This window comes from Erythrolamprus reginae, chromosome 2, assembly GCF_031021105.1.
Source record: "Erythrolamprus reginae isolate rEryReg1 chromosome 2, rEryReg1.hap1, whole genome shotgun sequence".
Classification (NCBI taxonomy): Eukaryota; Metazoa; Chordata; class Lepidosauria; order Squamata; family Dipsadidae; genus Erythrolamprus; species Erythrolamprus reginae.
In genome coordinates this window covers 116,787,736-116,813,877 of record NC_091951.1, presented here as the reverse complement: position 1 = coordinate 116,813,877, position 26,142 = coordinate 116,787,736, and the positions used below count along the sequence as shown (strand labels likewise).

At 42.5% G+C, this 26,142-nt stretch overlaps 1 protein-coding gene across 6 annotated transcripts in view; it reads right to left on the bottom strand.

Annotated features, from left to right (window-relative positions):
• The window catches only part of FSTL4 (follistatin like 4), a 513,621-nt gene that overhangs the window by 74,596 nt on the left and 412,883 nt on the right, over positions 1–26,142 (bottom strand). For all 6 annotated transcript variants that reach the window (XM_070739266.1, XM_070739267.1, XM_070739268.1 and 3 more), the window contains one exon: positions 2,074–2,240. In XM_070739266.1, the coding sequence (XP_070595367.1) occupies positions 2,074–2,240 (167 nt within the window). The remainder of the gene's footprint in view (positions 1–2,073; positions 2,241–26,142) is intronic.

Genomic DNA, 26,142 nt, shown 5'->3' with positions numbered 1-26,142 from the left:
GTTTCCCCTTATGCCTTTAAATATATTATTGAGTAATGCAGAATTGGGCTTTAGTAGAAGAAAAATAAAGCACTATTTCCAACTGCTGGATTGTCCAATGTGATTTTTAGTCCAATTTAGAAAGAAAATTTAGAAGAGTTAACAGATTTTAGTAGGAGGAACTTCATGGTGTTCAGCAGCCTATACAAGTCCTCTATTTACAAAAGTTTAAAGCAGATGTTGCCTACTGCTGATATCATCAAGAAATAAATAGTAGAACAATTTGATCTAATAAATAGACGGAGGAAAAGGTTGACTCTGAATCAAGACTGAACGGAGTTTTAAATCTGATGGTCACCATACTAAAATCTAGATTCCCACACTTCTTTAAAGCACAGTCTTATAACAGGGCTCGTTTACACATTCTACACAAGGTGAAAATGAAGTGTACTGTCATAGGGTGGGTGGTAGGAGAGAAATACTTGTTTACAAAAAGACTTCTCTTGGAGGGTCTATAACACTCATCAGTGGAGCAAACTGATGAGAATAAAGAACAACTAATGTGCGGCCGAAGCCATTTTAGTTGTGCATTCTTTATTGTGGGATGCTGGGAGGGGGAATTGCAGGGACAGCTTCATGTATGTAGCCATAACATATTTCTAGATAGTCAAGGTCATCTTTTGTCTTTGCTTTCCTGCACCAGCATGTAGGGAGATGGGTGGATCCTGCCCTGTTGGCAGTTGGAGATTGGTCAATGTGATGGACTTGTTGGGGGAGTGGGGACAAGGGCTTGAACTTTCAACTGGATGGAGAAACCCTGGGGACTTCAGATTTCTCCCAGATGTGCTAACATGGCTTTGTTAATTAATTGGAACTTTGAGGTAGTTTGCCTCAGACTTTGATTTAATTTTGTATGCTATTTGGAACCCTGACAACTAACTTATCCAAAAACTTGAATGCTCACTCAAAGTAGTATTTGGGATCTAACACACACACACACACACACACACACACACACTCATACATACACCTGTGCCCCATAAACATACAATACACACATTATTTGAACATGTAATTTCCTTATCCCAAAGACCATCTACTTTAAACAATGTAAAACATCTGTTTTATGGAAGATATGCTGCATTTAATTTAATCACTTGTGTTTTTGTTCTTTAAAGTTTATGAAAAACCTATTGTCCAAACAGAACACCAATTGGATCATTTCATAAGATGATCTCACCTATCCTAATGAAACATGCCAGCTTTCTAGTCCCCTACAGGCTTTCAAAGTTATTTATCTTCAAAACAAAGGCTGGTTTGATTTCCCCACTCCCTCTGGGTTGATGAGTTTGGCTCTGATAAGCCTCTTTCCAGCATGCCCTTGCTGAGCTCCAATCACATCCTCCCCCCCCCCCATCCTCTTCCTGATATAGCATTTTCAGTGTTGAGGAAATCAGAGAGTAAAGGATTTTGTAGTATTTGTCTTTCCAAGGCTGGAACTTCCTTTCTAGTTTCTGGTTATCCTACCCTTAGAGTTTGTTTTAGAATATTTAAGGTAGCAAAAAAATCTGAGGAAATCTTCTTTCATCATATAATCATGAATATGCATAAATATGATAGCAATAGCACTTAGACTTAAAACACTTCACAGTGTTTTACAACCCTCTCTAAGCAGTTACAGAGTCAGCATATTTATTTTATTTGGGTCCTCATTTTACCACCTCAGAAGGATGGAAGCCTGAGTCAACCTTGACCCTGGTGAGATGTGAACTGTGAAATTGCAGGCAGCTGGCAGGCAGCAGAAATAACCTGCAGTACTGCACTCTAACCACTGCGTCACTAAAGCTCATAATATATGTCTTTACACAGTACTGTATACCACCAAAGTAAAATATAAAAACTGCCACATTTAGAACTGAAAAGTGATTGAAAGATCAAATTTTCCCACAAAAACTAAATATTTACTAATATTTATTGAGAATATATATTTCCTGAATGAGAATATACAGTTTATATTCAAATAATTGTGAATGCTGGTAGAATGTAAATCCATACTTTCATTAATGTGTAATATGATTATGACTGAAGACTTACATTGATATCTTCCAAATCCAAGAAGTTCAACACAATCCCATTGCGTTTCCAGATGATTGGAGGCCTCAGAGGTCCATGTATAGCGCAAGTCAATACAGTGCTTAGTCCAACAGTTACTGTGGTAATGCTGACTTTCTGCTCTTCGGGAAGTATGAGTTGAACCACCTCTGTGAAAATAATCACAAAAGGCAATTTATTCTTTTTACTATCTATTAAATAAAAATGAAAAAGGGATTTTCAGGAATAGCTAAAGTGTTGGCTGCACCACATATAAACCCAATTAATCACTGCCCATCAGGTTATCCTCAAGATTGTTAGTCATATTAATGAGATTAGCATATATTGTATTTTTAGAGTATAAGATGTATCTTTTCATCCCCAAAAAGAGAGTGAAAGCTTGGGTGCACCTTATTTCACCAAATTTTTAATGTACTGCATTTCCCATTTATACTCGCAGATCAACTCATTCATAGACAAACTGTTTTCAAATTACCATAAAAAAGCAGGTTGGCTTTTCTATCAGTTGCATATCTCTCATAGTATTTGAATTAAAATGTTGATGGTTGGCTTCTCTGTGAGTTGGTTTATTCATAAGTGTATATGATAGTTTTAGTAAGATAGACAATGCTATGCCTACTGAATAAACAGTCATCCAAATGACCTGTTACATCAGAAAATGATATTTTCCATCATAATTCTTTTCTAATTCCATTCCATTCTAATTCCATGGTATTCTATTCCATTCTAAGCTGTTTTTTCTGAACTGGTTTTAGAATTTTTTGAGCCACCCCGAGTCTTTGGAGAGGGGCGGCATACAAATCTAATAAATTATTATTATTATTATTATTATTATTATTATTATTATTATTATTATATTTTTACTTAGCACTGCATTCTGATTAATACTGACAAAGAAAAAAAAATGATATAGTTAAAACTGTGATATCTGTATATTTTATCCCCTCGAAACTCCACAATAATAGCATTAATTGCATAGGTAACTATTGTAAAATATGCCAACCACACTTTGCTTTGCTGCATGAACGGGTAAATTATTGATGGTGGAATTACTGTCAGTGGAAGAGAATTATTATTAAACATTTTAACTAAATATAATGAGAAGTGATGAAGTAATAAAGCAATATTGTCAAACCTGAAACATTTATAACTCTTATCATTCCCTAGATATCTGTCCTGGACTCAGGACTATGCAACCATTAAATGTTCCAAGTAGAACTTTCACACTAATAGCCCATTAAGATATTTAAGATGGTAGTTTATTATCATATACCTTCTGATGCAATACTGATTTAATCTGTGGTTGGCAAACAAACAATATAGCAAATAGATAATGATATATCTAAAAATCATGCATATCAAAGCAGCCAATTAAGCTGCATATTTTCATTGTGTGACAGAGGGAAGTCAAGAGATACAGAAAATTCTTAACACCTGAAATTACTGTATCTTGTTATCACCTAGAGGTGTACAGCATAACTGTGGTAGCTCGAACCACATTAAATTGATCACTGTCCATAGAAAATAGAATTGATTCCCTAGTCATGAGGGTAAGTCCCTACAGGCTCCAAACATGAAAACCCTGACCCTGAAATGGAATTGAAAGACTGTATTGCTGAAAGGAATGTAAAGAATACAAAAAAATATATAGAGAGAGAGACATTCAGAAGAACAGATATTGGTAAGTTTGTGATGGGAGGGCTGTAAAGACAAATAAATCAATAATTTAAACTGGGCTCTGATTCAAATGGTGAGCCAGTGTAAAGTACACAGAAGAGCCCAAACAACATTATTCTAGACTAAAAACCAGAGAATGTAGAAAGGAATTAATAGCAATAACAATAGCACTGAGACTTCATAGTGCTTTACAGCACTTTCTAACTGGTTACAATGTCAGCATATTGCCACCAGCAATCTGGCTCCTCATTATACTGAGCTTGAAAGGAGGAAGGCTGAGTCAACCTTGAACTGATCAAGACCGAACTCCTGGCAGTGGGCAGAATTGTGATACAGAACTGTGCCACCAGGACTTATTAAGAACACCTGACAGGATGCTGTTATAAAAATCAGACTTAAGGCATGCAGTAATAATGCTGCCATCTTCTCCACCAATTCTTCACTGCAGTCCTCCAAATACAGTATTACATAAAAAATAGTAAACCTTGCTATACAATGAAGAAAGGGGTACAGAAAAAATGCTCATAGATTAAAACCTCAAAGGCAGAGGAATCTGGGGCAGTCTGAGAACCCTGGAAACAAACAGGAGGGCAACAAAGTAGAGGATGGGAAAGACAATCAGTCTGACATACAATCTCAATGTCGTCCATATTCATTTTATGGTGATGCTACTGAGACAGTCCATCATTGTTGTCAGATTTACAGATTGACAGAGTTGGAAGGGATCTTGTAGATCCTCTAGTTGAACTCCCCACCCTGTTGACTAGGCACTTTTCATACTTACACTGTTGCAGCATCCCCATCAAAATTCAGATGCTTGGCAACTAGCATCAGTCTCAATTATCTGACATAAATGGGTGGGCTGATAGTCGGATATTCGAAAATGTCGGATAATCCAGACTCTACTGTCAAGGCAGGAGAAAAATAAATAGGAGGTCCTGGGATAAAGCATTCCATCCGCCCTGGTGCTCCCTTGCTTGCCAGCTGGTCCGGGGAGAAACGGGACCTCTCGAGGCTCTTTAGTTGCACCCACCTTCGACTGGTGGAAGGCTGGACATGGGTTTTTCAGCGCAGTGGCGGCAGCCATGGAAGACCCTTCCCAGTCCCAGCCTGACCCAGCCAGCCTGAAATGCAACCACCACTGTTGTAGAATGTGAAGGTGCCCCTCCAAACCCTTCAGCTCCCCGATGTCTTCCGAGGAAGTCGGGGCAGCAGCCTGCACCTCCCCCACCCTGGCTCCTCTCGGTTTCCTTGGGGACTGTTTCCCCATTGCGGCTGCATTGTTTGGGGGCATGTATGATGGCACAGAAATGCCTACAGTCACGCCCCCCCCCCAAGCAGCAGCAATGTCAGATGATCTCGAAAGTCGGATATCTGAAGGATGGATAACTGAGACTTTACTGTACTTATAACAGTTACACTGTCCTGGGGTCATGTGATTGCCATCTCAGCTGGCTTTCGACAATCAAATCAATGAAGGAAGCCAGATTTGCTTGATGACCAAATGATTCACTTAATAACTGCAGTGATTCTCTTAACAACTATGGAAAGAAAGATCGTGAAAGGGATCAAGACTCACTAAACAACTTCCTTGCTTATCAATATACATTTTGGGCTCAACTATTATTGTAGGTCAAGGACTTACCTGTAAGGGACAAAGAGATGCTGGGTGGATATTGTTAAGTGAAAAGCAACTATCATGTGATACAAAAGAAGAAAGACCCTGGCAATTAACACTGCTGAAATAAGATTTTGGCTGGAATTTATAGAAGTTTTATCATGATTAAGGAACTGTTTGAAAGAATAAGTCTTTTTGACATCAGTAACAATGCTTTGAGAGCTGGTTTGCACTTCTGAATTCTTCCCTCCAAAACTGCAGGGACTTGCCAGGATAATCACCAAGGGTCCAAATTGTTCCCAAGGCATGCACCCACAAAACATAAGAAAGCAAAACTGTTGTCACCGTTCAAGCAAACAAGCAGCTTAGACTTTAATTTGGCTGGAGAACCATTAATCACACGTGCCCATCTTCTCTGTGACACACAAAACACAAGTTTCAGGCTATCTTGGAAAGTAACTGTGAGCCGATACCTAATTCTTTTTATAAGTGTCAGGGCTGATTAACCTTTAAAAGACACAATCTGAAACAATGGCTAATCCAGTTATCTACTCTTTACTGTTCAGTTCCTTTCCCCTTTATTGACGAGCAGAGAAATTAAGAATCCACCTTGAAATACTGATCAGTGAACCTGACACAGATTGGGTTTGCTTGAGTAGCAAAACAGTTTATCAATGTTCTGGTTGATATAAAGAAAAGATAGACCAGGTAATTGACATTTGCTCTTCAGAATGGCAGTGACCTGTTCAGATTCTCCAGCGATATAATTCCTCTTTTCTTTCCTTCAAGCATCAATGTGCTAGAGATGGTATGAATATTCAGTTTCATTAAAATGGTATCAAATTTCAGCAAGTATTATAGGCATATAGAATATACTTAAAATAACTGTGAGATGGGGCATTTTGCCAAAAAGGAAGGATGATTTTTTTAAAACACACACATGCACTCTCAAACTTTAATGTATGTACTTACACAACTTTGCTTAAAAACAAAGCTAAGTATATTGGTTTTTTATTTTTTTCAATGAGCTGTCATCAATATCTCCCTTCATTTATCAGTTGTATTTGAAAACATTCTAAATACAGATGTAACAATAGAAAATTATTTCTGTAGTTTTACTAAATTAATTAAAAGGATACCATCTTCAATTTTAAAGCAACCTTGATTAGCCTTTTCTCAAAAAACTACTGTGTACTGTGAGACAGGCACCTTCATTAACCTCATGCTTGGATAATTTTACCTCAGATAATTTTACCAAACATTTGGAGACATTCACCTTGCTCAAGGATACACAACATGGCTCCATGAAGACAAAGTCTTGTCTGGATAATCTACTAGTTTTTGAGGGTGTTGATAAACATGTGGACAATGCAAGCCAGGAGATATCTATTAAATTTTCAAACAAAACTTTTAATAAAATTTCTTGTCAAAGATTTATTGGTAACTTTAATAGTTATGGAAGATAAAGGCAGGCCCAGTTGTGAATAAATGACCAGCTAAAGAATGTAAGACAAAGTCTAGCAGTTCATGGATACTTTTCAAACGAAGGAATGTAATTAATGGAGGTACTCTAGGGCTAATATTTTTTCAACATATTTTTCAATGATCTAGAATCAGGCATGACTAGTGGAACAGCCAAGTTTTCCGATAACATTAAATTGTGCAATAATAGTAATAAAAACAAGAAGGAACTGTAAAGAAACCCAAAGGGCTTTCTATACATTCCATTGGGGCAGGTAGTGTCAAAATGGCAGGGTATCGGTCAAGATGAGCAAGTGGAAAATGATGCGGACTGGTGCCAAAAGTCCTAACCAGTCACACAAACTAACAGGATCAAAGCTAGCAGGGCTAGATGAGAAAAGAGATCTTGGAGCTATTGTGAATAGTTCAGTGAAGAGGCTGATTTGATACAGCATGCATCTGCTGGAAAAACAAAAACAAAACAATAATAGGGATCATAAAAATAATATTGAAACTAGAGATGCTAATAGAGAGGGGCGGCATACAAATCTAAGTAATAAATAAATAATAAATAATAAATGCCTTTATTTAAATCAGTGGTGTGATGGCATCTGAATAAAATGTGCAGTTTTGGTTGCTACACTTCAAAAGAGACATAGAAGAGGTAGAGGAGATAAGATGGGAGCAACTTACATTATCTCTGTAATGATAAAATAAGATAAGGTAAGGTAAGATAATAGATTTTTAGTCTAGAAAAGAGATGAGGGAGTGGGCACATGACTGAGGTACGCAAAATTAGGCATGGTGTGGATAAGGAGATGTTTTCCTCTCTCTAAGAGCGGAAAATTTATTTATTGAAGTCACCTAATAAAATTTCAAAAACGGGTTACACCAATTTGTGGAAGTCCTGGGGACCAATGTGTGATACTATTGATGGCAGCATTGCTGTCTCTGAAGGCTGGGAGACCAATGGTCTTCCTTGTGTAGTTTGTGGGTCACGTTGAGAACAGATAGCTGGATTAAATGGGCCAGGGGTCTGATCCAGCAAGGCACTGTTCGTGTTCTGATGTCCTGAACATTTCACAGTTTCTACCCAAAGTTCATTTCATTGTAAATTGCTCACAGTTTGTAGAGAGCTCTTTTCTAACATTTTTTGCTTTATTTCCTGCAGATTTCACTGAGGGCTAAATCCGAAGTGACTCTTATTGCAGCACACCATTTAAAAACAGGCATTGAATTTACTGAAGATGTGCTCTTTTTATTAGGGAATATTAAGCGCTGAATATGTAGAGCACAAGAAGATAGCTCTCTTATAATGAGTTAAAAAGAGCAGAAAATTGTACAGTTAAGCCAATTTCCAAGTATAAAATACTTTGGGTAGGCTATGAGACTCTATGCAAACTTTTGCTCTAGAAATCAATATCAAAGATTGTGTTAGATTTCTATAATCTGGCCAGATTATCGCCGGCTGACTTACCGGCCCCACGGCGCTTTTGCGGAAGGGCCGGGCAGACTCGGACCCTTCCTATGGCGGCCGCCATCTTGTTTTCGGCCGAAATCTCGCGAGGCGAGATTTCGGCCGGGAATGCTTTGCCCACGTGGCTGGGCATGACGTTGGGTCCGGGCGGGGCCTGCTGGCCCTATTTAAGGGCAGCAGGCCTGGAAGCAGGCCTTTTCGCCCCGGACCCAGCTCACGAGCAGACACTCGGCTGAGTGCTGCTCCGGCGCCATTTTGGGTTCCCCTCGTGTCGCGGCCGCCATTTTGTGGCCGGCAGAGGGAGCGAAAGGCTTGTCTTCAGATCGAGAATCGATTGAGCTCAGTTCTGCAAGGAGATCCCCCTCGGGCCCGAGGGGGACTGGTAACCTCCTCCCGGCCGGGAGGAGGGCGCGGTGGGGCGGTTTGGCTTCTGCGGTCCCTGGGCCAGGGTTGTTTGGAGGCCGGCTTGAGGCCTTAAGGGCCTACCTGCGAGGGGAGGCTTTCTCCTTTGGGCCTCGGAGAAGGGGCCTAGGGGGGTTGGCAAGGGCTTCTCCCTTTCCATTCATTAACCTAGGTAGGGCCCAGTGGTGGGGACCTTTGCCTGCCACTCAGAAGGTGGGGAGTTCAATACTAGGCAGCAGTTGACGTTGCTCCCTGCATTTTCAGGTTTTTGAGGCTTGGGATGGCTCCGAAGAAGAGGCCTGCCACTGCCCCTATGGCTCCGCCGGCTGCGCGTCCCAGGAGGGCCCTTAGGCCTTCTGCCCGGGCTCGGGCCAGTAGGGAGGGGCCTACGGGGGTGGTCCCCGAGCAAGGGGGGGTGGTTTCGTTGCCTCCTGCCCCTCAACCTGATCTTTCTCCTGCCATGTCTTGGGCCAGGGTGTTGGAGAGGCTCGACGAGCTCGAGCAGTGAAGAAGTGGTTCGGGCTCCGGAGGGTCCCTTGATCAAGTTCCTGCGGCGTTGGGAAGAGATCCTGCGGCGGCCCAGGCTGGGCAGATGGCTCCTGCTGGATGACAGGCCCCGGCGGGGCCGATGGCGGCTTTCCCGGGCCCCGCAACAATGGGCCCCCCGTGGATGTCATCAACCCCGTACGGGGCAGGTGAGGCTGCACCACACACTACACCGCTGTCCTTTCTTCCTTCACCCACCCCGGGTTTTCCCCCGGCGGGGGTTGGGAGTGGGTCCAGTTTTTTGGGGTCTTCCACGGGCACCTGCGGGCAGGTCTGGGCACAGCCGGTTCCTCCTTCGGGACCGCTGGCGGCTGGCCCTGCTCCGCTGCCCGGGCCAGGTCCTGCGGGGATACCTGCGGTGCCCGGGGCAGGGGGGTGGGTTCCTCCAGCCCCTGCTGTTATGCCCCCGCTCCCTGTCTTGCCCTACCCCCACGGGGCGGGAGTTTTTGGTGTTGCGGCCAACACGGTATGGGACCCGTTCGCTTGCATTAAAGCAGGGGCCATCCCATGCGGGTTGCCGTCCACCCCTTTAGGATGCCACCTTCACCCTTCGGTGAAGGAGGCTATATGGCGGGGAGAATACGTGGATCTTTTTTCGCTTTTGAACCGAGAGGTTCCTAAGCAGGAGAAAGAGATTGTCCCGGGGGAGAAAACGAAGAAGACCAAAGTAACGAAATGCTTCAGCTCCTGGCTGTATGCTTTTCTTACTTATGGGTCTGTGGTGATTCAGAGGCAGCCGGCTATGGCCTCTGCCATGTTTAAATATATAGATTTGATTGCCAGGGCCCACTTCGAATATAAGGGCACCATATGGCGCCATTATGATAAAGGCTTTCGCATGAGGATGGCGGTAGAGCCTAACTTGCCTTGGGATATGGTGGTTCCGGACCTTTGGTTCCGGGCCACGCATATGTCAGGGAAGGAAGGGTGTGAGCGTACGGATAGTGGGCATTTCATGGAGGAGGAGCCTGGCGCGGCTTCGCCGGCCAAGGCGACTCCTGGTGTGGCTGGCAAGGGGGCCTCGCCCGCTTGTCATGAGTTTGCTGCAAAAGGGGCGTGTTTTCGTCCCTTTTGTAAGTACAAGCATGCCTGCGGTAATTGTGGGGGGTCCCATGCAGCTTCAGTCTGTCCCCGCCCCAAGAAAGGGGCGGAAAAGAAGGGCGGGGGTCCAGGAAAACCTTCCCCACCAACTGGGGGAAAAGGGGCCCAGCCCAATTAATGTTTCTGTGCTCGAGGGTTGGTTGGTCGACTACCACCCTCGCCCGAGAGCCGAGTTGCTCTTGAGGGGCTTCTCCGAGGGATTTAGGATCCCTTATGTGGGCGTTAGGAAGGCCTTCATGTCCGACAACCTCAGGTCGGTTGTCGGACATGAGGACATTGTACGGGCTAAGATTCGGAAGGAGGTTGCTGAGGGCAGGGTCCTCGGGCCTTTCCCGGAGCCGCCCTTTTCGAATCTTAGAGTGTCCCCCCTGGGGGTGGTCCCCAAAAAGGCGAGTGGTGAATTTAGGTTGATTCACCATTTGTCTTTTCCAAAAGGGGAGTCAGTGAATGACTTCATTCCTGACGAACTTTGTTCAGTCCGGTACGCGTCCTTTGATGCGGCCGTGGCCATGGTTAGGGAGTGTGGGGTGGGAGCCCTTATGGGTAAATGCGACATTAAGTCGGCATTCCGGCTCCTCCCCATTCACCCAGGCGACTTCGAGCTTCTGGGCTTCCATTTCGAAGGTGGGTTTTATGTGGACAGGGCATTGCCTATGGGATGCTCTGTTTCCTGCTCCCTTTTTGAGAGCTTCAGTACCTTCCTGGAGTGGGCGCTCAGGAGGCGTAGTGGCCTGGGTTCGGTCGTTCATTACCTTGATGATTTCTTGATGGCCGGGCCGGCGCACTCGGAGCAATGCTTTGCTTTGATGCGGGACTTCGAAGCCCTTTGTGCTCAATTGGGGGTGCCTTTAGCCCCTGAGAAGACCGAAGGCCCTGCCACCAGGATTACCTTCCTAGGTATTGAATTGGATTCAGTGGAGCAATCTTCCAGATTGCCCCTGGATAAGTTGATTAATATTAGGACCAAGCTGGAGGCGGTCTTGGGCTGCAGGAAGGTTACTCTTCGGCAGCTCCAGGAATTGACCGGGATCCTTAATTTTGCCTGTCGGGTAGTGGTGCCAGGCAGGGCTTTTTCTCGCCGGTTGTATGATGCGATGAAGGGGCTCCGTTTGCCCCACCATCGTACCCGCTTATGCGCTGGGGTCAGGGCTGACCTCTGCGTGTGGCGGGAGTTTTTGGAACATTTTAACGGGTTGTCTTTCTGGCGGCACGAGCTTCTTTTGGAAGCGGAGCTGCAGCCGTGTTCCGACGCCGCAGGGACTTGCGGTTTTGGGGTAGTGTTAGGTGACCAGTGGTGCTGGTCGGCATGGCCTCCGGAATGGAGTGCCTGTTCATTGGTTAAGGACTTGACCTTTTTGGAGCTTTTCCCTTTGATAGTGGCCTTAGAGCTCTGGGGAGAGCAGTTCAGGGACAAGACCGTGCATTTTTGGTGTGACAATCTAGCGGTTGTCCATGTTGTGAATGCCCTGTCCTCTAAGAGTGACAGGGTAATGCGGCTTGTCCGCCATTTTGTGCACAGGTCCTTGTCTCTGAACGCATTGTTTTTGGCCAGGCACGTCCCGGGGATAGATAACGGGGTGGCTGACGCCTTGTCCCGTGGTCAGTTGTCCAGGTTTCGGACCCTGGCCCCGTGGGCCCGAGAGTCGCCAGAGGTGTTTCCAGCCCACCTGTGGAGCCTGGGCGGGCTCCCGAGAGCTGGAGAGACGAGGCCTCCAGGGCGATCGCCTTATCTGTAGCACCTGGCACCCTGCGAGCTTACCAGCGTGCAGGTAAGGAGTTTGGGGATTTCAGGCAGGGTAGGGGTTACCCCCATAGCTGGCCTGTCCCGGTTGAGCACCTAGCTGAATTTTGTGTCCTGCTGAAGGGGCGTGGCCTTTCAGTTAGGACTATCAGGTCTAGGTTAGCCGGCCTCGCCTTTCTGTCCAAGGCGGGGGGGTTTAGTGATTTTTCGGGTGATTTTCGCATCCGGAGGATGCTGGAAGGCTGGGTGCGGGAGCGACAGGGGTTCCCTTCTGACACTCGTCAGGCCCTGACGGTTCAGCAGCTGTCTTTGATTAATCAAACATTTGACAGTCTGTGTGCCTCTCTGTACGAGGCCCGTCTTTTTAGGGCAGTGACTTGTGTTATGTTTTTTGGGGCCCTCAGGGTCAGCGAGGCAATGGCCTCCTCGCAGTCTGACTTGTCGCTCCGTGCTTTCCAGCTCACTGATCTGACCTTTAGACAGGGGGGTGTCTCCCTTTTGGTGAGACACTCCAAGACAGATCAGTTACACAGAGGGGTTAGAATTGAGCTTAGCGCAGCCACCGATCAGTCTGTTTGCCCGGTGGCTGCTTTGCAGCATTTTTGTGGCTTGCGGGGGTCAGGGCGTGGGTACCTTTTTCAACACCAGGATGGCACCCCCCTGACCCGGTATCAATTCTGGGCGGTAGTGTCAAAGGCAATGGCTCAGGTAGGCATGGATCCCGCCGGCTACGGAACGCATTCGTTCCGTATCGGCGCCGCCACTAGCGCGGCACTTTCTGGTTTCCCGGCCCAACGGATTCAGGAGATCGGCCTCTGGCGGTCAGCGGCATATTTGGGTTATGTTAGGCCCGCTGAGGATTCTGGGCAGGGTTTAGGCTAGGTAACCTCTCTGTGTGTGTCCTCTTCCAGGTTCCCAGTCCAGGCAGAAACCGACGGCGCTGCTGTGTGGCCACAGCATGGTCTTCTGGGCCGGCCGCTCAGCAGCCAGAAGCGCCATTGGGACCCAGCTGTCGTTGGGACGGTGGGTCAATGTTGTTTGGATGGGCCGGAGGGGTATGCGGTGGGAGGGGCTCCTACCGACGTTGCTGGGTACTCAGCATCTCAGGGCGGTACCCGGCGCTGCTGGGCGGGCGGCTACCCAGGGTCGCACCCAGATGGGACTGGGTGGTCGGCAACCCATAGCCGCACCCAGATGGCTGGTCTTGCACCTTGGTGGCAATGACCTGTGCCTGCTTGGTGGTCTTCCATTGATCATCCAGGCGCGCGAAGACCTGCGGTGGCTTCGCACGGTATGGCCCACCACGCAAGTGGTGTGGTCAGAGATCCTCCCAAGGATCGTTTGGAGGGACGCCATTTCCCTTAGGGCCATACACCGGGTCAGGCGTAGGGTGAATAAGGCCATGGGAAAAACAGTCAAGGAATTAGGTGGGGTTGTAGTGGCCCATCCCCTCATCACCGTAGATCGGCCGTGGCTTTACCGGGCCGATGGCGTTCACCTGTCAGAGCAGGGGAACGCCATTTTCTTACAGGACCTGCAGCGGTCTCTGCGTGAGCTGGCGCAGATAGAGGGGGGAGTCGGGGGGCCAAGATAGAGATCTGACCCCCGCTCCGTGGCAGGTTAGGGGCGGAAATCTGGGTGGTGGTTCAGCAACTGCGCGTTCTCCCTTGGGCATCTTTGGGGATGATTGACAGGTTCTCTCCAAGCCCATGGTGGGTGCTACCTGCGCACTTGGGGGGAACCTGTCTTTGGGTCCCGCTATTGAAGTCCCAGGGTAGGGGTGAGCCGGCGGGACCCCCCTCATGCGAGTGCATGGCAGGGTCTCAGGTGAGGGAGAGGTCCCTCACCTGGACCAGCATCGACTACGCCCTTAGTTGCCCAGGAATGTTGACCTTTTACGTCATTTCCGCCCCGGAAGTGTTTGTTTGACCCTGCAGGTCCACTGTTTCCGGGTCATAGTTGAATATGTTGATTTATGCAAATTTATGCTAATTCATGCTAATTTAATTAATAAATTATGCAAATTTATTATAATAAAAATGACCCAAGTTTAAATCCAGCTCTGGTGTCCGAGTCGTTACTCCGTCTCTTCTGCAATATGGTTTTCTTCTGCTTATTGTTATTCACACCTATTTGAGATTTGATTACATTCACAGTTTATAACATTTTGTTTCAATTATTTGTAAATATTCACAATGATTTCAGTGATTTCTAATACTAATGTAAAACATTGGTACATTTTAAAAGTTGAGATACATTTTCATCTTCTGATGAAAATAATTATACTTGACATGCACTTGATAGGGTTAAAAAATTAGCAAATTACATAAAATTTAGTGTTTTTAATGAGGATCCTTTTTGTTTAAAAAGATAAGATGAAAGGGCTTTGTCTTTCCATGGTATTCCCTTAATCATAGATTTTTGGGAATGATTTGCTTCTGTGAAACACTTTTAACATTATCTCGTAGTCTTTCTTTCAAGTGCATTGTTGTAGCATTTCCTTTTAAAATATGACAAATATTGAGTTTCACAGAAGAACAGGGAAAAATATTTCTTAGAAAAATTGCATATGATATGATTAATCTTTCACAATCGGCTGACCATTCCCATGCGTTCTAACAAAGATACAAGTAAAAAAAAAAAAATCAAATGGCAACATCTAGGTGATCTTGTGCTTAGAAGCCAAGTCTGCTCAGATTTCATCTAGGCCTACAGGGAACACCAGGGCTGTAGGATAGAATGAGGAGTTTAAAATATTCTTTAAGAAAGCAATAACAATTGCCTCTACATTTAGCCAAGAAAACTACATAGCTATAATGCATGAGGTCATCAGAAGTCAAACTTGGTTCATGGGATACTTTTCTTAATTTGGGGACTAAGAAACCAATCAAACATCATCAAAAAAGCACAACAAAGAATGATCTTTCTGCGCCAACTCGAGAAGCTCAAACTGCCACAGTTCTACAGAGGAATCATTGAGTCTGTCATCTGCACCTCTATGACTGTCTGGTTTGGTTCTGCAATCCAACAAGACCGACACAGACTTCAGAAAATAATCAGAACTGCAGAAAAAACAATTTCTGCCAATCTACCTTCCATTGAGAACCTGTATACTGCACGAGTCAAAAAGAGGGCTGTGAAAATATTTACTGACCCCTCGCATCCTGGACATCAACTGTTTCAACTACTACCCTCAAAACGTTGCTACAAAGCACTGCACACCAGGACAACCAGACACAAGAACAGTTTTCCCTGAACGACATCACTCGACTAAACAAAATTCCCTCAACACCGTTAAACTCTTTACTAAGTCTGCACTATTTCTACTAGTTTTTTCTCATCATTCCTATCACCCTTTTCCTCCCACTTAGGACTGTATGACTGTACCTTGTTGCTTGTATCCTAAATTTTTTATTAATATTGATTGTTTCTTCATTGCTTATTTGACCCCTATGACAATCATTAAGTGATGTGCCTCATGATTCTTGACAAATCTATATTTTCTTTTATGTACAATGAGAGCATATGCACCAAGACAAATTCCTTGTGTGTCCAATCACACTTGGCCAATAAAGAATTCTATTCTATGTTGCAAGTAAGCATTTCTAGTCATATACACTTGTAAATATTCTGACTTGGTATAAACTATTAAGTATTTTATATTGATCTACAACCATAATATATTATTGCCTCCCAGTTGTATTATTGTGGTTGTGATACTGTGAATGCTCCAACACTGGAAGTTTTTAAGAAGATGTTGGATAACCATCTGTCTGAAGTAGTGTAGGATTTCCTGCCTAAGCAGGGGGTTAGACTAGAAGACCTCCAAGTTCCCTTCCAACTCTGTTGTTATGTTATGATTTGTCATGCAATCAGCCGGATGTTTAGACTGGATTGGCAAAAATACATGAAATATACACAGGTAAAGTAAATACTAATTGTTCTGCCGGCATGTTTCAACCGCCGGTAATTACAGGGTAATTAGTCCAGGAAGACACACACCACACGATAAAAGGAAAACCCAAAGGTTTTTATAAACAGAAAAACAGAAACAGCTCCCTTTTTAAATGTCAAAGGGATTTTCTGGTACACACAAGGCACAGGTGAAATGCAATCCAATTGCTCACCCAATAACTGGGAAATTGAGTCCAATTCTAAAGTCCAGAGAGTCCACACACAATCTTGAACAGCACAAAATCCACGATCTTGACGAAACAATGAATCAGATAAACTGCCATGAGGCTAAAACACCAGGTTGCACTTTTATCTGTAGCACTAATTACAGCAGCCCCACCCAACCACAGGTGGCCTCATTTTCTCTTGTAATCATCCTTCAGTTGTTGTCTCCTATGCATCACTGTACGCATGTGTGGATGTGTCATTAATTCTTGTTCAGAATCCAAGGATGATACAGATGATTGATCTCCTCCTGGGCTGTCTGGCAAACTCCCTTCTTCCCTGTCAGTCACGCTTCCTTGGTCAGAGGAGGCTTCTTTGGCAGATTCCATCGGGAGCAAAACAGGCCTGCAGCATGTGGATGTTTCCCCCACATCCACCTGCACATTCCTTGGGGCAGGAGTTGGGCCAGAGCTAACCACAACACTAATAATTTGCTATTTATTTACTTATTGAATCTTTTCCAAGGATGTGGGAAAGGCAGATGTTGTTTGTTGTTGTTTGATGGTGTTAAAAGTAGCATTGCAGGATGTAAAGTGTTCCATGTAAAACTGCCATTTGCAATTCATTAATAATGATATTTTCAATGCCAAATGGTATTCAAGTGGTGTTCTAAATGTTTTGGAATTGCATTCTGGGTGGCTATCACTATTGGTTTTATCTTTGCTTTCCTTTGCCCCAGTCATTCCACTTCTATTTGCAGAAAAAAATCTACTTTTCTCCAATTCTTTCACTTCTTTTCTGTTGTCTCCAAGTACTGCCACGTCCACTATTCAGATTTTGATTTTGTCTTTCTTATTGACCATTGTTATGTTAGGGATGTTATGTGGTAGAATCTGTCTCTATTCTAAAATCCCAGAGCACCTTAGCTTCTTCTTTTTCAATGACTATTTTGTGGTCCTATCACTTCTTGCTTGCAGGCAAATGTTATTTCTTACCGATATCCCAATACACTACTATTGTTACTTGTCATTATTGTTATTACTACTCAATCACAGGATCTTTATGAACTGCACTGATTTTAATAGCAATAGTCTTTAACAGCAAGTCCTGCATACTAATTTAGTTAGATAGTACCATTTATATGTCTTTATCATGGAAATCTGCTGTCATCTGAAGCAATGGCAGTTCATAATTTCACAATGAAGACATATATAATTGAGGTCATTACAGGGAGCAACCTGGAACGAGCATCTACAGAACAAAACTCATTGATTTAACATAGCTCTGAGGTAATTTACATAGTAAGTGTGGGTCATCTTTCCTTCAGCAAGAACATTACATGCAGAATTCCATTTGATTCGGAAAATGATTTTTGTATCTCTAATTAGATTTTGGGGGGGACTTTAAACTCCTGGTATAACATTTTGCAGCATATTTTACTGCTTTTTAATTATTTTTCCCATTTTCTCACAGATATTTTCCTATACACAAAATAATGAAATATTTTTCCTATGTTTCCGCAGATGTGCATCTTATTAAAAAAGGACAAGTTTCCAACTTCAAAAGCCGATATAAAAGCATTTGCAATCAAATAAAAGCAGAATGCCTTAACTACTACAGCAAACAAGAGGAAAACCTCCTACGCACCAAATCTAATAGAGCTTTCTACAACTTTGTCAACAATAAACTCAAAGACTCTAGACCAATCCCACCTCTCAAAGGACCCAACAACAAAGAATACCATGATGATTCATCCAAAGCCAACCTCTTCAACTCTTTCTTTGGCTCTGTCTTTGTTAACAGCAATGGCTCATCCCCCAATTTCATCAATCGCACCTCAAACTCCCTCAATGATTTAACCCAAGTAGACTTCACTGAAGACCAAGTTGAAAAAGCATTACGTGACCTTAAACCTTCTCTATCAGTTGGACCAGATGGTCTATGTGCATACTTTCTAAAAAAGCTCTCTTCTGCCATAGCTGAACCACTAAGCATAATTTTTGAAAAATCCTTCAGAACCAGCACACTTCCTAAGCTATGGTCGAAAGCAATGGTCATCCCCATCTTCAAAAAAGGAGACCCCTCTCTTGTAGATAACTACAGACCAATTTCACTATGCTGCGTCCCATGCAAAGTCATGGAATCAATTATAAACAAATCAATTACTCTCCATTTAGAAACTAATAATTTGCTCTCTAATAAACAATTTGGTTTCAGAAAAAAACTATCCTGCAACCTGCAGCTCCTCCACTGCAAAAATATATGGACAACTCATCTAGATCAAGGGAAATCTACAGATGCAATTTATATTGACTTCTGCAAAGCCTTTGATTCAGTGGTCCATGACAAACTACTCCTAAAACTCAAATCCTATGGCATCTCAGGATCCCTCCACAGCTGGATTACAGCATTCCTATCAAACAGACAACAAGTGGTCAAAATAGGAAGCACCATATCCACCCCCGTCCCAGTTAAAAGCGGTGTTCCCCAAGGTAGTGTACTGGGACCAACGCTCTTCATTCTCTACATCAATGACCTTTGCGATTACATCACAAGCAACTGTGTCCTCTTTGCCGATGATGTAAAACTCTTCAACACCACCGATAACACAACTACTCTCCAAAAAGACCTTGACGCTGTTTCTGAGTGGTCTAACACATGGCAACTCCAAATCTCAACTAGCAAATGCTCTGTCCTACACATTGGGAAGAAGAACCTGAACTCCAAATACGAACTGAATAATCAAATTATCACAGATAATCCCCACTCGGTTAAAGACCTTGGTATACTAATAACAAAAGATTTAAGTGCCAAAGCCCACTGCAACATTATAGCCAAGAAGGCTTCAAGAGTTGTAAACCTAATCCTACGTAGCTTCTGCTCTGGCAATCTCACACTACTTACCAGAGCTTACAAAACTTTTGCCAGACCTATCCTCGAATACAGCTCATCTGTTTGGAACCCATATCGCATCTCAGACATTAACACCCTTGAAAATGTCCAAAGATACTTCACCAGAAGAGCCCTTCACTCCTCCACTCGAAATAGAATACCCTATGAGACTAGACTTTCAATCCTGGGCCTAGAAAGTTTAGAACTAAGACGCCTTAAACAAGATCTAAGTATTGCCCACAAGATCATATGCTGCAACGTCCTGCCTGTCGGTGACTACTTCAGCTTCAACCACAACAACACAAGAGCACACAACAGATTTAAACTTAATATTAACCGCTCCAAACTTGACAGTAAAAAATATGACTTCAGTAACCGAGTTGTCGAAGCGTGGAACTCATTACCGGACTCCATAGTGTCATCCCCAAATCCCCAACACTTTACCCTTAGATTATCTACGGTTGACCTATCCAGATTCCTAAGAGGTCAGTAAGGGGCGAGTACAAGTGCACTAGAGTGCCTTCCGTCCCCTGTCCTATTGCTCTCCTATATCTCCTATATACCTTTCCTCTATTCCTATATCTCTTCTTCTATTCTTTCATTGATATATTCTATTCCTATATCTTCTTTTCTATTATTTCTTAGATATATTTTACTATGAGTATCTCCTCTATAACCTTCATCATATATTTTACTATGTGTATATTGATATATACCCACTAAAACCCTCATTGTGTATTGGACTTTTATATCCTTTCTTTATATATAATAACTCATGTCTATCCTCTTCAATATGTATTGTGCATTGGACAAAATAAATAAATAAATAAAATAAATAAATAAAAAATAAAATATTCCACAGCATTTATTTGTTGCATTGATTGGCACAGGCTCTTAATGTATTCTATTTCCAATTAGTAAAGGAGCATGAACTCTGCATTAAATTTTAGTCTCAATAAATAGGTTCTATCCTAATTTAGGACATATGCAAGCCAAGACTTTTCTCTCAGTACCTGCTTTATCAGTCAATAAAACATTTCTAATTAGGGATGCATGAACCAATCTTTATTTGTCCTCTGCTTTTTTATTGAGCCAAATAAATTTCTGTGCAATCCCATTCAACTCTGTGATGTATATACAATGTATTTTTGTTTATAAGGGTGTGTGTGTGGGAGGGGAGGGTGAGGTAGAGAGAGAGGGAGGGGGGAGGGGAAGTGAGGTTAAATTTTACATATTGATTTACATTCCACATTTCCTCTAGAAATTTATAGCAGCATAAATATTCCTTCCCACTCTCCCCAAAAAAGAGCATCCCAAAGAGAGTATTGGTTTGGGGGCGAATAACTAGAACTTCCCAATGAGTTTCCATGGCTAAATGTAGAGTCTACAGTGTAGAGATCTATAAATATCTTCACATACTCAGCTGCTGCAAAAAGATCGCACAGACTGACTACAAGCATAGACATGATGCTGTGGCACAGATCATGCACTGGAACTTGTGCCGAAACTACCATTTACCAGTGGCAAAGAACTGGTGGGATCATAAACCCGAAAAAGTGGTCGAAAATGAGCAAGCAAAACTACTGTGGGACTTCCGAATTCAGACTGACTGAATTCTGAAGCATAACACACCAGACATCCTGATTGTGGAGAAAAAGAAAGTATGGATCATCGACATCGCAATCCCAGGAGACAGCAGAATTGAGGAGAAGCAGCTAGAGAAATTAGTGAAATATGAAGATCTAAAAATCGAGCTGCAACGACTCTGGCATAAGCCAGTGAAAGTGGTCCCAGTGGTACTTGGCACGCTGGGCACAGTGCCAAAGGATCTCAGCGGACACTTGAAAACCATTGGAATTGACAAAATCTCCATCTGTCAATTCCAAAAGGCTGCTTTACTGGGATCGGCAAACATAATTCGCCACTACATCACGCAGTCCTAGGTGCTTGGGAAGCGCCCGACTGGTGATGAAATACGAAATCCAGCATAGTGATCTTGTTTGCTGTGTTGTATTGAAATAATAATAATAATAATAATAATAATAATAATAATAATAATAATAATAACAACAATAACAACAACAACAATAACAACAACAACAACAACAACAACAACAATAATAATAGGTTCAGAACTTTTTGTTATAGGCATGAAATTCATGTAATTTTTGTTTTTCTGTGTATTTATACAGTACAGTATATCAGCATATGGATTTTTTTTAAAAAGGCCCTGAAAGATATTTCAGAGGCCCAAGTCAGAGTCAATTAAAAATCATCCCCATTTTATTATTTTCATCAGGCATTCTAAAATAACTGAGCAAATGTGTGTGTGTGAAATAAGATTATTTTTAAATCCTGAGAAAATATGCTAATCTATGCTATATTTTGTAATTGCCATAATTCAAACCTTTACTGTAATGTACACTCTGCCTGCCATAGGCATGCTGTTTCAAATAATGTTTTATAGTAAATTCTGCACTAAATTAGTCACTGTATTTTCTGAGTCATAAAAAAGCATGACTGTGTTTCTAACCATGACAAAGAATTTAGCATCTTAAGACATTTCTGTTTGCCATTTATTCCTGAAGTCTATAGGCTATGACTTTTTGAGTTATACTTAATCTTTTGCTAAAAGGTATAAAAATTATTCTGTCAACTTTCCCCCCATAAAATAAGTCCCTCTCAGTATTTCTCAACATTCCCAGCCGAGTGCTTCTTAAAACAAAAGTGTAAACTTCTCTCTCTCCAAACATCTCTAATTCAAAAGATAAAGGAGGGAGGACAATGGACTTGGACTTTCATTTATAGACTCATGAAACAAATGTTAGGGGTTCTGTGAGTCATTCCAAATCATACTGAAGCTGTCAACTTGAATCAACTTGATCTGAATGATGCTTCAATTCAGGAGAAATGAATATATTTGCATATAAGCCGATCAGTTCAAAAGCATTGGATCCAAAATATGGAATCAATTATTTGATAGGAAGATTAAGATCAAAGGGGTGATTCAGTCCAAGTGCCTATAAACTGAATGGCTGTGCTGCATATCCTAAATAAATAGCACTATCAGCATTTTAATTCTCTTTCTCCGTCACTTGCATGACCAGGTAACTATGGCAAGCAAAAAAACGATTTTCCTTTCCTCACTTCTTGAATCATACTCTTCTTTTCACAAGTCCTCATCATTAAATGTACAATATAGCAAGAACACATGAGTATTGGTGGTTAGGGGGAAGATGGGAGAATCAATGATAGCATCTGAATGATTATACAGATGTTAGAATAGAATAGAATAGAATAGAAAAGAAAAGAATAGGATAGGATAGAATTTTATTGGCCAAGTGTGATTAGATACACAAGGAATTTGTCTTGGTTGATATGCTCTCAGTGTACATAAAAGAAAAGAAAAGTTTGTCAAGAAGCATAATGTACAACACTTAATGATAGTCTGGGTACAAATAAGCAATCAAATCATATTTGGAACCAGTCAATATAAATTGTAAAGATACAAGATTTAGGGCTTGAAAAACATTCTTCTCAAAAAGTAACAATGAAAGAGCTTGTAAGAGCTGGGAACATTGTTAGCACCTGGATAGGGCCAGAAAGAAACATTCGAGCAAGTAGAGGAATGAAAAAACCCCTACAAAGACAGGGTTTGGAAAACATTCTTCACAGAGAGTAACAATGAAAGAGCTTGCAAGTGGGTAAAAATTGGGAACATTGTTAGCACCTGGTTAGGTCTGGAAATAAACATATTTGGAGCAAGTTAGAGTAATGAAAAAAACCCTGCAAAGACTTAGAGCTTGGAAAACATTTTTTGCAGAGAGTAACAATGAAAGAGCCTGCAAGGTAAGAGCTGAGAAGAAGGTTAGCACTTAGTTAGGGCTGGAAAAAAAGCTTTGAAAAAAAAAGAAAGCTACATTCAGGGTATAAGATGCACCTGAATTTTAAGCCTCTTTTAGGGAGGAAAAAGGTGCACCTTATACTCCAAAAATACAGTAATTTATTCAAATATGGTTTACTTATTGGTATCTATGATCTCTCAGCAGTGTAGTAGTTCAATTTGTCAAATAAGTAGCATGTTATAGGAAACATTTGTGGGCTTCTCAAGATGTGACACCAGGAGGATGAGCAGCTTTACACCAGAGAGACAGATTAGTGGTTCTTCCTGGAGTGCCATCCAAGCTCCCCTTTCTTCCTGGAGTTGCTTCACAAATGGATGTTGCAACTGGGAATGTTCAAAATTGCCAGGAATCTGACTGCCTGCACAGAACACATCTCCCCACTGAAGTGGTGTCCATCTACCTATTTGCATAGAACATGCTTTCACTCTTAGGTGGACAGAAGCTGAAGCGAGTGATAAGAGCTCATCCTATGCCAGGGCTTGAACTGCCAGAACTGAACGTCACTAAATCACCATGCCTCTTTTTAATGCTATAAATTTCTAGTGGGCCCGGGACAGGGGTTTATCCTCTGTCCTGGTGCTTCTCGACCTCTCAGCGGCTTTTAATACCATCGACCATGGTATCCTTCTGCGCCGGATGGAGGGGTTGGGAGTGGAAGGCACTATCCTTCATTGGTTCATCTCCTACCTCTCCGGTCGGTCGCAGTCGGTGTTAGTGGGGGGTCAGAGGTCGACCTCGACATTTCTCCTTTGTGGGGTGCCTCAGGGGTCGGTCCTCTCCCCCCTGCTATTTAATATCTACATGAAACCGCTGGGAGAGATCATCCAAGGGCATTGGGTGAGGTATCATCAGTATGCTGATGATACCCAGTTGTACATCTCCACCCCATATCCAGTCAAGAAGGCAGTGGAAGTGATGTACCGGTGCCTGGAGGCTGTTGGGGTCTGGATGGGTGTCAACAGACTCAAACTCAACCCTAATAAGATGGAGTGGCCTCCCAAGGACAATTCCATCTGTCCGTCCATTACCCTGGGGGGAATTATTGACCCCTCGGAAAAGGTCCACGACTTGGGCGTCCTCTTCGATCCAAGCTCACATTAGAGAAACATCTTTCAGCTGTGGCGAAGGGGGCATTTGCCCAGGTTCGCCTGGTGCATCAGTTGCGGCCCTATCTGGACCGGGAGTCACTGCTCACAGTCACTCATGCCCTCATCACCTCGAGGTTCGACTACTATAATGCTATCTACATGGGGCTACCTTTGAAAAGTGTTCGGAAACTTCAGATCATGCAAAATGCAGCTGCGAGAGCAATCATGGGCTTCCCTAAGTATGTCCATGTTACACCAACATTCCGCAGTCTACATTGGCTGCCGATCAGTTTCCGGTCACAATTCAAAGTGTTGGTTATGACCTATAAAGCCCTTGATGGCATCGGACTAGAATATCTCCGGGACCACCTTCTGCTGCATGAATCCCAGCTACCAGTTAGGTCCCACAGAGTTGGCCTTCTCCATGTCCCGTCGACTAAACAATGTCATTTGGCGGGACCCATGGGAAGACCCTTCTCTGTGGCGGCCCTGACCCTCTGGAACCAGCTCCCCCCAAAGATTAGAATTGCCCCCACCCTCCTTGCCTTGAGTCTTCGGAGAGGGGCGGCATACAAATCTAAGTAATAAATAAATAAATAAATAAACTCCTTAAAACCCACCTCTGCCGTCAGGCATGGGGGAATTGAGACATCTCCCCTGGGCCTATACAGTTTATGCATGGTATGTTTGTGTGTATGTTTTGCTTTTTAATAAGAGTTTTTTAGTGACTTTTAACTATTAGATTTGTTATACTGTACATTGTTTTATTATTGTTGTGAGCCACCCGGAGTCTGTGGAGAGGGGCGACATACAAATCTAATTAATAATAATAATAATAATAATAATAATAATAATAATAATAATAATAAATGATAGAATCCTAACAGGGAACTGAGTGGTTGTCTTTTGTTGCAGGGAACCCTTGTCAGGGTTGCTGCAACTAGTTTTGCCAGAGCATTGTTGACCTATAATAGTTTTGTGGATTAGATACACAACACTGTAGTTCTGTGCTCAGTAAGTTCAGTTGTTAAGAAAAATAAATGCACACAGTATTCCAGATACAAAAACTCTAAGTAAAGCATATAAAATTTAGTAACAGAAGTTTTAGTTGAGTTCTCACATTTCAGAGTTGTGTTGTCTCTTTGAAACATTCAGCTGACTTTTTTTTAATATTTTATTTATTGATTTTTAACAATTTAAAATCACACAACATAAAACAGTGCATAGTGAAATTTTTAGGAAGTGGAATAGGAGAGATATAGGAAAATTAATAGGCCCAATGAAAGGGACTATGGAAATTTGGAAAAAATGGCAAGGGAAAATAGGATTATATAAATCTAAACTGTCATCGCTTTATGTAATAAATAGAGAAAACGAAATTAACTTAAATAGGGTTATAGGAGAGTTGAAGGGAAGAGGGATAACTAAGATAGAACAGTTATACGAGAAGGATGGCAGGCCAAGTAGAAATCGCATAGAATGGTGGTTAGGTAAGGGAAGGTGGCTACAAATAAATGCAATATGTAAATATCTAAATGAAAGGGAGAATAAAGAAGTATTATGGCGGGAGGAGACAGGGTTAGAGAAAATAATAAGAGAAAAAAGTGAGGGGATAAAGGCGCAAGCAACTAATATATACAAACTGCTAGTGCAGTCAGATGGGGACACGATTGATGGATTGACTAAATGGTGGCAAAATGAGATATTAGTAGAGGTACAAGAAATGGAAAATATAGTAGAAGATATAAGGAAAATTAAAAATACAAGAATTAGGGAAATGAGAAGGAAAATATTACATAAGTGGTATTTTACTCCCGTTCAATTTGCACATTTTCAGCAGAATGTTAGGGGGAATTGTTGGCATGGTTGTCAAGATAAAGGAGTGTTTATGCATATGTTTTGGGAATGCCCGATAGTGCAGGAATTTTGGCAAAAAGTGAAAGAGGATATCAATGGAATGTTAAATATACAATGGACAATCACTAAGGAAATGGCAGTACTAGTAAAAAGCAATGCGATGGGAG